This window comes from Cololabis saira, chromosome 5 (assembly GCF_033807715.1).
Source record: "Cololabis saira isolate AMF1-May2022 chromosome 5, fColSai1.1, whole genome shotgun sequence".
Classification (NCBI taxonomy): Eukaryota; Metazoa; Chordata; class Actinopteri; order Beloniformes; family Belonidae; genus Cololabis; species Cololabis saira.
This window is the reverse complement of record NC_084591.1, coordinates 45,364,174-45,375,710: the sequence shown is the minus strand read 5'-3', so window position 1 is coordinate 45,375,710 and position 11,537 is coordinate 45,364,174. Positions and strand designations below refer to the sequence as shown.

At 41.2% G+C, this 11,537-nt stretch overlaps 1 protein-coding gene across 2 annotated transcripts; it reads left to right on the top strand.

Annotated features, from left to right (window-relative positions):
- The first annotated feature begins 331 nt into the window (after positions 1-331).
- Positions 332-11,226, top strand: LOC133444461 (myosin heavy chain, fast skeletal muscle-like). 2 transcript variants are annotated; one of them, XM_061722267.1, is made up of 41 exons: positions 332-403; positions 646-688; positions 1,329-1,550; positions 1,627-1,770; positions 1,853-2,009; positions 2,096-2,123; positions 2,202-2,307; positions 2,398-2,490; positions 2,579-2,642; positions 2,716-2,814; positions 2,917-3,020; positions 3,102-3,240; positions 3,333-3,451; positions 3,639-3,788; positions 3,874-4,044; positions 4,142-4,445; positions 4,558-4,622; positions 4,707-4,794; positions 4,883-5,000; positions 5,088-5,211; positions 5,619-5,759; positions 5,851-6,102; positions 6,193-6,435; positions 6,521-6,697; positions 6,776-6,921; positions 7,019-7,109; positions 7,191-7,580; positions 7,676-7,802; positions 7,895-8,013; positions 8,110-8,306; positions 8,455-8,638; positions 8,721-8,886; positions 8,979-9,103; positions 9,227-9,535; positions 9,620-9,823; positions 9,911-10,036; positions 10,118-10,288; positions 10,385-10,489; positions 10,586-10,681; positions 10,777-10,908; positions 11,123-11,226. In XM_061722267.1, the coding sequence occupies exons 3-41, from the start codon at positions 1,344-1,346 to the stop codon at positions 11,141-11,143; spliced, it is 5,802 nt and encodes a 1,933-aa protein (XP_061578251.1). In that variant the 5' UTR covers positions 332-403; positions 646-688; positions 1,329-1,343; the 3' UTR covers positions 11,144-11,226. The 2 variants fall into 2 exon arrangements, with proteins under 2 accessions (XP_061578251.1, XP_061578250.1); XM_061722266.1 differs by having other exon boundaries at positions 2,202-2,490.
- Positions 11,227-11,537: the final 311 nt, after the last annotated feature.

Sequence of the window (11,537 nt, the reverse complement as noted above, 5' to 3'; positions counted from 1 at the left end):
TTTAATTAAAATACAAGATTATGTAGGTGTTTTTAACATTTAAGTGCATTGAGCTGATATTCAAAATTGCATCAGTTGTATAAAATTATGTTCAAGTGCAAAGCCATATACATATATAAGAGTATTGTGTGTTTCCTTCCATCACATGTAAATGTTTAGTTTACATTATTTAATATGTAATCCTCATTGCACTTACAGTGTTGGCAAACTTACATTACAGTTTGGCTACTTACATTACATAAGAATTTTCCTAATTTTAGTGTCATCAATCAACCTTCCTTCCAGCCTTATTTGGGCTGTTAGTATGCTTGAGTCTGTGCCTCGTAAGCAATCCAGTTCATATAAAAGCAGTCCAGGGGAAGCATCAGACTGTGGTAGAAGACTGCAGAGGATCCTGCTTGTGGTGAGGTTTTCTATTATCCAGCCTTTTAAGATTTGGTTACAAAAAGTAATTTAGACGTAGCACATATTTAGACATATTGAAGTTCAATGATTCCTTTATTACTCTATAATATATGTTGTAAGTGATATAGAAACATCTATATAGGAAGTTCTATATGTATTGCAACTTCAGAGTATGAAAAAGAAATGGTTCAATCATTTAAGTTTGGTTAGTGTCATTGACTAAAACTATGTTTTATACAGGGTTGTGGAGCAAAACATTCTTTTCACATAAGGGAAGGGTAAGGTAAGTACAACAATTTAAATTATTGATATTATATAAATGAACATTTTAATTCAACTGTCAAATGAAAAATTGATGACTGATAAAACAGATAATCAAAGCAAAAACAACCAGTTGAATTACATGAGCTGAGAGGTCTAGCAGAACCGTGGAAGGAAAGACAGACATTTTTTTTGTCTTTATTTTGTAAAACTGAAAAAAAAGTAATTTATATGGTTAAACAGGGGCGGCAGTAGCTCAGGTGGTAGAGCGGGTAGTCCAATGATCGGAAGGTCGGCGGTTCGAGCTCTGTCCCAGTTTGCTGTCGTAGTGTCCTTGGGCAAGACACCTTGCCCCGTGTGAATGTGTATGAATGTTGGTGGTGGTCGGAGGGGCCGTTAGGTGTGATATGGCAGCCACGCTTCCGTCAGTCTGCCCCAGGGCAGCTGTGGCTACAAAACATAGCTTACCACCACCAGTGAGGATGTGTATGAATGAATAATGATCTCTGTAAAGTGCTCTGGGTGCCTTGAAGGGCGCTATATAAATCCAAGTCATTATTATTATTAAACATACATGACTTAACATTTGGTCAAAGAGAGCAACAGGAAATGTCATGTGATGATGTGCTTATTAGAGTGGTATTGTGTGATTTGGTACACAGACATAAGTTGCCACCATGAGTACGGACGCGGAGATGGCCCTTTATGGCAAAGCTGCCATTTACCTTCGTAAGCCAGAAAAGGAGAGGATTGAGGCTCAGACCAGACCTTTTGATGCCAAGACTGCCTGCTATGTTGCTGATCCCAAAGAACTGTACCTGAAGGCAACAGTCATCAAGAAAGAGGGTGGCAAAGTCACCGTCACAGTCTTGGACACTCAGGAGGTCGGTGCACTAAGGTACACTATAACTAGTAACTAAAAATATGCAGTTCTTGACCGTGAAAAATGCCTTGCTACAGGAGAAGACAGTCAAAGAAGATGACATCCATCAAATGAACCCTCCCAAGTACGACAAAATGGAGGACATGGCCATGATGACCCATCTCAATGAAGCCACTGTGCTGTATAATCTCAAAGAGCGTTATGCAGCATGGATGATCTACGTAAGACAATTTCACTATGAGAATTACTATGCTCACAAGAAAAGCTGTCTAAAGTTTTTACTATCTCTTTGATCATTTTCAGACCTACTCTGGGTTGTTCTGTGCAACTGTGAACCCCTACAAGTGGCTCCCAGTGTACGATTCCGAAGTCGTCTCTGCCTATAGAGGCAAGAAGCGTATGGAGGCTCCACCCCACATCTTCTCCGTCTCTGACAATGCCTATCAGTTCATGCTTACTGGTATGTCCTTTACTGGGGAGATTTAGTTTCTAGTTATGAAAGCGGCAGACATGAATAATGACTGTTTCTGTGTTTCATTTTCACAGATAGGGAGAACCAGTCTGTCCTGATCACGTAAGTATCACACCTGTTGAATATCAATCTTAGTACGTTTGTGAGAACAAATACCCACAAGTCTGTGTTTATACCCAGTGGAGAATCTGGTGCTGGAAAGACTGTGAACACCAAGCGTGTCATTCAGTACTTTGCTACAATCTCTGTTGGTGGGGGTAAGGCGAAGGAATCAAGTAAAATGCAGGTAAGTTATGATGACAACTTTTCACATATCACAAGACACCTACAGGAAAATAGGTCCTTTTCTAATATGCTTCTGAAACCTGGTGTACAGGGGTCGCTGGAGGATCAAATCATTGCAGCCAATCCCCTGCTGGAGGCTTATGGTAATGCCAAAACTATTAGGAATGACAACTCTTCTCGTTTTGTGAGTATAAACCGATTTCTTCTTTCTACAAACCTCCGTACACTCTAAAAATGTAGAGGGACTTTAACTACTCATTTGTTCAAAACAGGGTAAATTCATCAGGATCCATTTCGGCACAACTGGCAAACTGTCTAGTGCTGATATTGAGACATGTAAGTACTGTATTCCATTCAAAGTGAAAAGGTGAGAAAGACTAAACAAACTGATGCATGTGAATATTTGCAGACCTGCTGGAGAAGTCTAGAGTGACATTCCAGCTTTCTGATGAGAGAGGCTACCACATCTTCTACCAGATGATGACAAACCACAAACCAGAGATCATTGGTAAGACTTCATTTTTGCACAATGTCAAAGAAATTTAGTGACATCATTTTAAACAATGTGTTAAAAATGTCTCCATTCTTCTTTTTTCTTTTTTTTTTCCAGAAATGTCTCTGATCACAAGCAACCCCTATGACTTCCCCATGTGCAGCATGGGTCAGATCACTGTGGCCAGCATTGATGACAAAGAAGAGCTGGACGCCACTGATGTGAGAGAATTGAACTGAATCGGCTTTTTAAAAGCATGCACTGAAGACTATATATTTCTTATGGACTCTTTCTTTAATCAGAATGCCATTGATATCCTGGGCTTCACCGGAGAGGAGAAGATGGGCATCTACAAGTTGACTGGTGCTGTGCTTCACCATGGTAACATGAAGTTCAAGCAGAAGCAGCGTGAGGAGCAGGCTGAGCCTGATGGCAATGAGGGTAAGTGCACGTGTTATACAAGCATCAAAACCGCTAAGTTCTTATGAAGTTCTTCAGTTCTGTTTGTGTTGAATATAAATTACTCTTTTCAGATGCTGACAAGATTGCTTACTTGTTGGGCCTGAACTCTGCTGATATGCTCAAGGGATTGTGCTATCCAAGAGTGAAGGTCGGCAATGAATTTGTCACCAAGGGGCAGACTGTACCTCAGGTAAACACCAGCCAGTAAAATCAGACATCCTATGATCAGACTTATAATGTTACATCCATTTAATATTGTAAACTTTATGGAGAAACTAAGATATTAATATTCATTTTATTCTCACTTCTTTCTTTTCCAAATTTCCAATTCATATTATTTATCTTTTTTCATTAAAAAAAATGTATTTTCTCTTTAGGTGCATAATTCTGTCACTGCCCTGGCCAAGTCCATCTATGGCAGGATGTTTGATTGGATGGTCGTCCGTATCAACCAGATGCTGGACACTAAGCAAGCAAGAAACCACTTCATCGGTGTCCTGGACATTGCCGGCTTTGAAATCTTTGATGTACATATCACTCCCATAATCTATTATCCTTTGTTCTTCATGGCAAAATGTTCAAAAGTGATACAGTTGATTTGCCCATTCACAGTTCAACACATTGGAGCAGCTGTGCATCAACTTCACCAATGAGAAACTGCAACAGTTCTTCAACCACCACATGTTTGTTCTGGAGCAAGAGGAGTACAAGAAGGAAGGCATCATTTGGGAGTTCATTGACTTTGGTATGGACTTGGCTGCCTGTATTGAGCTGATTGAAAAGGTAAACATTGAGATAATGATTCAATTTTATCCAAGTGTTATCATAACAGAAAGAGACTGAAATTGATTACTCTTTGTTCTTTCCTCCTGTAATCAAGCCAATGGGCATCTTCTCCATCCTTGAAGAGGAGTGCATGTTCCCCAAGGCCGATGACAATACCTTCAAGAACAAGCTGTATGACCAGCATCTTGGCAAAACCAAAGCTTTTGAGAAGCCAAAACCTGCTAAGGGCAAGGCTGAGGCTCACTTCTCCCTGGTGCACTATGCTGGAACTGTGGACTACAACATCGCTGGTTGGCTGGACAAGAACAAGGATCCCCTGAATGAGTCTGTTATCCAGCTCTACGGGAAGTCATCAATGAAACTGGTGGCTCTCCTGTATCCTCCTCCTCCAGCTGAGGGTATGCATTTTAATCAAACTAAGCTTGAGTATAAATGGTTGTCTAACAGGCAAGTTTTAAGTGTCATCGTTTAACGGAGACCTTACATTAACAATTACCTTGTGAAAAACAGAGGCTGGCAAGAAGGGAGGAAAGAAGAAGGGTGGTTCTATGCAGACTGTGTCATCACAGTTCAGGGTGAGCTTGGAGTAACACATGTAATGTCTTTTCATACTTAAAGTCACTTTTTTATAACAAAGATCCCCTAATTTGTACCTACAGGAGAACTTGGGCAAGCTGATGACCAACCTGAGGAGCACCCATCCTCACTTTGTGCGCTGCCTCATTCCCAATGAGTCAAAGACTCCAGGTACAAAAGACATATTTATTCTAAGTGTGTCTGAGTTTGATTCATGGGGTTTATATTTGCAGACATAACTGTTAGAGTTATTCTTCAGGCTTGATGGAGAACTTCCTGGTCATCCACCAGCTCAGGTGTAACGGTGTGCTGGAGGGTATCAGAATCTGCAGAAAAGGTTTCCCCAGCAGAATCCTCTATGCTGACTTCAAACAGAGGTATAATCACTTGGTTAATGAAAGGGTAATCCAAAAAGAACTATAATAAAAGACTGCTGACTTTAACCTTCCCTTCTTTCACAAAAGATACAAGGTACTGAATGCCAGTGTCATCCCTGAGGGTCAATTCATTGACAACAAGAAAGCCTCTGAGAAGCTGCTTGGATCAATTGACGTTCCTCAAGATGAGTACAGATTTGGACACACCAAGGTATGTGTTCCAGTTGCAAATATATTCTTAAGGAAGTTAAGATGCTTGGATCCAAATATTGTTTTCACCTTATTATGTTCTTTGGCTCCTTGCACAAATGTTAGGGTACGTTCTTAAACAGTTGACATTTTCAGCTTATCAAGATGATTGACATGAATGACTCTGGATGATACTATAAAGATGATACAGCTCCAAACAGATTTGAAATCAATCTACATTTTACATATAAAAGTGATAGTTGAATGTGTTGAAATATACTGTTTAAGTCGAGCCTTAAAATCTAAATCGAAGCACTCCCTTTTTGTGACTGGCTACTCGTGATCTGAAGGAGGAGAGTCAAAACAAATTAATGCGTCAAGTATTTGGAATAAATGTATTATTTCTGATTAAGTGAGTTGTTTGTTCAGGTGTTCTTCAAGGCTGGTCTGCTGGGTACCCTTGAGGAGATGAGAGATGAAAAGTTGGCATCTCTGGTCACAATGACTCAGGCTCTCTGCCGTGGCTACGTCATGAGAAAGGAGTTTGTTAAGATGATGGAGAGGAGGCAAGTAAAAAAAAAACAAAGTTCCAGACACACAGTTGTTGAATGAATTATAAAGAGACACTGGTCTATAACAGCAACTTCTTGTCTACAGGGAGGCCATCTTTACTATCCAGTACAATATCCGCTCATTCATGAATGTGAAACACTGGCCATGGATGAAGGTTTATTACAAGATCAAGCCTCTCTTGAAGAGTGCTGAGACTGAGAAGGAGCTCATGAATATGAAGGAGAACTATGAGAAGATGAAGGAAGACCTTGCTCATGCCTTGGCCAAGAAAAAGGAGCTGGAGGAAAAGATGGTGTCTCTTCTGCAGGAGAAGAACGATCTGCAGCTGCAAGTGGCATCGGTAAGTAAATAACATGGGAGGTGATGGTTTTTTTTAATTAATTTAATTAGGTATCTGAATGGTAATGCTGGAATGCTCCTTGTAAACCAGGAAACAGAGAATCTGTCAGATGCTGAGGAGAGGTGCGAGGGTCTTATCAAGAGCAAGATTCAACTCGAGGCCAAACTCAAAGAGACCACTGAGAGACTGGAAGATGAGGAGGAAATCAATGCTGAGCTTACTGCAAAGAAGAGGAAGCTGGAGGACGAATGCTCTGAGCTCAAAAAAGATATTGATGACCTGGAACTTACATTGGCCAAAGTGGAAAAGGAGAAACATGCCACTGAGAACAAGGTTTATACACATTAATTTGAGATGATCACATAACAATTCAAATTCGTGAAGTTGTGTGATATTGACATCTTTCTTGCAAATGTAGGTGAAGAACCTGACTGAGGAGATGGCCTCTCAGGATGAGAGCATTGCTAAACTGACCAAGGAGAAGAAAGCTCTTCAGGAAGCTCATCAGCAGACTCTTGATGACCTGCAGGCGGAGGAAGACAAAGTCAACACTCTGACCAAGTCCAAGACCAAGCTTGAGCAACAAGTTGATGATGTAAGTTTAAAAAGTCACTGATTGGAAAAACAAGATTCTTCTCAACCTTGCTAATGACTAATCCCTATCGATTTCTAGCTTGAAGGTTCTCTGGAGCAAGAGAAGAAGCTTCGTATGGATCTTGAGAGAGCCAAGAGGAAGCTGGAAGGAGATCTGAAACTGGCCCAGGAATCCATAATGGATCTGGAGAATGACAAGCAGCAGTCTGATGAGAAAATTAAAAAGTAATATAATATAGGTTGTCGTTCATGCCAGTCAAAACATCCATTGCTGTTAAAAGTGGGTCTGATATCTTAAAATACAACATTATCATTCACACAGGAAGGACTTTGAAATCAGCCAGCTCCTCAGCAAGATTGAAGATGAGCAGTCATTGGGTGCACAGCTTCAGAAGAAGATTAAGGAGCTTCAGGTGTGTTGTTCATTGATATTCCAATCATTACACTGATATCACATTTGAATGAAATGAAGATAACACATCTGCATCCAACAGGCCCGTATTGAGGAGCTGGAGGAGGAAATCGAGGCGGAGCGCGCTGCTCGTGCCAAGGTTGAGAAGCAGAGAGCTGACCTCTCCAGGGAACTTGAGGAGATCAGTGAGAGGCTGGAGGAAGCTGGTGGCGCCACTGCTGCTCAGATTGAGATGAACAAGAAGCGCGAGGCTGAGTTCCAGAAGCTCCGTCGTGACCTTGAGGAGTCTACTCTGCAGCATGAAGCCACTGCTGCTGCTCTGCGCAAGAAGCAGGCCGACAGCGTTGCTGAGCTGGGAGAGCAGATCGACAACCTGCAGCGTGTCAAGCAGAAGCTTGAGAAAGAAAAGAGTGAATATAAGATGGAGATTGACGACCTCTCCAGCAACATGGAGGCTGTTGCTAAAGCAAAGGTACACCCATATTTCACATGTACTTTAATATGTAAAATAGAAGGAATTATAGATTCAATACGATCTAACAGAATTTGTTTTGTTCGCAACATTAGGGAAATCTTGAAAAGATGTGCCGTACTCTGGAGGACCAATTAAGTGAACTTAAGACCAAGAATGATGAAAACATGCGTCAGAACAATGACATGAGTGCACAGAAAGCACGTCTCCTCACAGAAAATGGTATCTATAACACAGGATTTTACTGCAAATAACTTTAGTGTCTGACCAGATTCTGAACAAAAACTAATCTCTGATAATCATTTTCACACAAGGTGAGTTCAGCCGTCAAATTGAGGAGAAGGACGCTCTTGTTTCTCAGCTGACCAGAGGCAAACAGGCCTTCACCCAGCAGCTTGAGGAGCTGAAGAGACACGTTGAAGAGGAGGTCAAGGTATAAAAAAACGCTCTAAAAAATAAGTGTATATTGGTATGAGATGTTAATGATTAGGAAACTTGATTCAATGACTTGATTTAATGTTTTAACCAGGCCAAGAATGCTCTTGCCCATGGACTGCAATCAGCCCGCCATGACTGTGACCTGCTGAGGGAGCAGTTTGAGGAGGAGCAGGAGGCCAAAGCTGAGCTGCAGCGTGGTATGTCCAAGGCCAACAGTGAGGTGGCTCAGTGGAGAACTAAGTACGAAACTGATGCCATCCAGCGCACAGAGGAGCTTGAGGAATCCAAGTGAGTAAGAATCAAACAAAAAATGGCTAATAATGAAACATTAACACATTAACATTAGCATTTATGTGCATCACATTATATAATAAAGAGCTCTTACACATGTGTATCCATCCATGTGATTATTACTCTCTCATTTATTTCTGTAAAGGAAAAAGCTGGCCCAGCGTCTTCAGGAAGCTGAGGAGCAGATCGAGGCTGTGAACTCCAAGTGTGCATCTCTGGAGAAGACCAAACAGAGGCTCCAAAGTGAGGTGGAGGACCTCATGATTGATGTGGAGAGAGCTAACGGGCTGGCTGCCAACTTGGATAAGAAGCAGAGGAACTTTGATAAGGTAATATTTTTGACTTTATGCTAACATGAATTACATTTTCATCATATGGATGAATAACTAAACTGTATAAACTGTTATTTAGGTGCTGTCAGAGTGGAAACAGAAGTATGAGGAGGGTCAGGCAGAGCTTGAAGGAGCTCAGAAGGAGGCTCGTACTCTGAGCACTGAACTGTTCAAGATGAAGAACTCTTATGAAGAAGCTCTGGATCAGCTGGAGACCATGAAGCGTGAAAACAAGAACCTCCAACGTGAGTTCCAATGAGACTGTGTCAGCATGTCAGCATTGTGCTATTTCTCTTTTACATCTCAATACTAAAGGTTATCAAACATTTCTGTACAGAGGAGATCTCTGACCTGACTGAACAGATTGGTGACACTGGCAAGAGCATCCATGAGCTGGAGAAGGCCAAGAAGCAGGTGGAGACAGAGAAGTCTGAGATCCAGACAGCTCTGGAGGAAGCTGAGGTGAAGTTTTATCCGAGCAGATCGTTTGAAATGAAACCTTAAGTCATAAACTAATGTTGAGTAAAAAAAAAAAAAAAAAACAGTGTCAAGGCAAGGTAATATTTTCCTTTTTTATATTGTTAGGGAACTCTGGAGCATGAAGAGTCTAAGATCCTTCGTGTTCAGCTGGAGCTCAACCAGATTAAGGGTGAGGTGGACAGGAAGATTGCAGAGAAAGATGAGGAGATGGAGCAGATCAAGAGGAACAGCCAGAGGGTGATTGATTCCATGCAGAGCACTCTGGATGCTGAGGTCAGGAGCAGGAACGATGCCCTGAGAATCAAGAAGAAGATGGAAGGAGATCTGAATGAGATGGAGATTCAGCTGAGTCATGCCAATCGCCAGGCTGCTGAGTCCCAGAAACAGTTGAGGAACGTTCAGGCACAGCTGAAGGTATGTATCAAGACAGTGATGTCACTTTGAGCTTCACTAATGTTGAGGAATCTACCTCCAAGTTTTTACTTTTTTTCCACCTAGGACGCTCAACTGCATCTTGATGATGCTGTCAGAGCCCAGGAGGACCTCAAGGAACAAGCTGCTATGGTGGATCGCAGAAACGGTCTCTTAGTGGCTGAAATTGAGGAACTCAGAGTTGCTCTGGAACAGACAGAGAGAGGCCGCAAAGTCGCAGAGCAGGAACTGGTGGATGCCAGCGAACGTGTCGGACTTCTGCACTCTCAGGTATGTTTCATTTTACTTTTCTTAATAGCACAATCTCAGAATATTACATCACACTTGTGATAACTGGGTTGAATTTTGATCTTTCAGAACACAAGCCTCATCAACACCAAGAAGAAGCTTGAAAGTGACCTGGTTCAGATCCAGAGTGAAGTTGATGATACTGTTCAGGAAGCAAGGAATGCAGAGGACAAGGCCAAGAAGGCCATCACTGATGTGGGCCTACATTTTGTTTGTTTTTCTTTAATGCTACAGCTGAACTGTCCAACATTCTGAAAACAATATTGATCTTTCTAGGCTGCTATGATGGCTGAAGAGCTGAAGAAGGAACAGGACACCAGTGCTCACCTGGAGAGGATGAAGAAGAACCTGGAGGTTGCTGTTAAGGACCTGCAGCATCGCCTGGATGAGGCTGAGAACTTGGCCATGAAGGGTGGCAAGAAGCAGCTCCAAAAACTCGAGTCAAGGGTGAGAATACGTTTTGAGATTTTCGAGTTATATGAAAAAATCTGTCAAAACATCCAAAACACACATCTAATTCATGCTTTCTTTTATTTTCTGAAGGTGCGTGAGTTGGAGAGCGAGGTTGAAAATGAGCAAAGACGTGGTGCAGATTCTGTTAAGGGTGTCCGCAAATATGAGAGAAGAGTGAAGGAGCTCACCTATCAGGTAAAACTACTTTCATGTTTAACACATGCATTACTTTTATGTCTACTTCTAATACTAAAGTGACCTTTACATTCAATTCGACACTTTTTACCACAGACTGAGGAAGATAAGAAAAACGTTAGTAGGCTGCAGGATCTGGTGGACAAACTGCAGCTCAAGGTGAAGGCCTACAAGAGGCAGGCTGAGGAAGCGGTAAGGCAAACCACATTTCTAACTTGATTTATCTCCTTCATATGTGGGTGGTTACTTGACTTCTTTAACCTGTTTTACTCTTTTTTGCATTGAAGGAGGAGCAGGCCAACAGTCATCTGTCCAAGTCTAGGAAGCTCCAGCATGAGCTTGAGGAGGCTGAGGAGCGTGCTGACATTGCAGAGTCTCAGGTCAACAAGATGAGAGTAAAGAGCCGTGACCATGGCAAGGTGAATATGCACACATATTATGACTGAATGTATCACTTTGACTGCCATGCTTCATACATTTGAGCAAAAACTACATTTACATAAAAAAATATACAAGTGTGAATATTCACACTTCACACTAGAAACACTTAAGTCTGAATAATGACAGATTTATTATTTTAATCGAGAATATGTGTAATTTTCACTTTCTTTTTGTTATCTTTTTCTCCTACAGTCAAAGGACGCAGCTGAGTAAAGCATCCTAGCTGTTGGTTTGTTTCTAATCATAAAATATGATATGAAGTGTATACCACAATAAAATATATTTTTTGATCTTTACATTGTGTGACTGTTATTTTTTTCTGTCTCTTGTCTGCTCAGAGTCACTTGGAAGTGAAATGATCATTTATACTGATGTATGATGAAATTATATTCTGAAATGAAGTGAAAAATGTATGAAAACAAGAGCCATTAAATACCAATTACATGCAACTAAGAAAACCAGCTATAAGATTTGAGGTACTATACATGATATGGAAACATAAGCATGTAACAGGTTACAAACCTCCCAGAGAAGAGACTAAGAATCACGATTATGATTGGGATTTGAATTCTTTAAAGATCTGGCAAGACTTTAGTTTCTGTCAGAC

What these genes read in the sequence shown, in the direction of transcription:
- LOC133444461 (XM_061722266.1), top strand. Translation starts at nt 1,344, where the DNA reads ATGAGTACGGACGCGGAGATGGCCCTTTATGGCAAAGCTGCCATTTAC. An exon ending in AACATGCCACTGAGAACAAG is followed by an intron (nt 6,436 to 6,520) that starts GTTTATACACAT and finishes TTGCAAATGTAG; the next exon opens with GTGAAGAACCTGACTGAGGA. An exon ending in CCAAGAAGGCCATCACTGAT is followed by an intron (nt 10,037 to 10,117) that starts GTGGGCCTACAT and finishes TGATCTTTCTAG; the next exon opens with GCTGCTATGATGGCTGAAGA.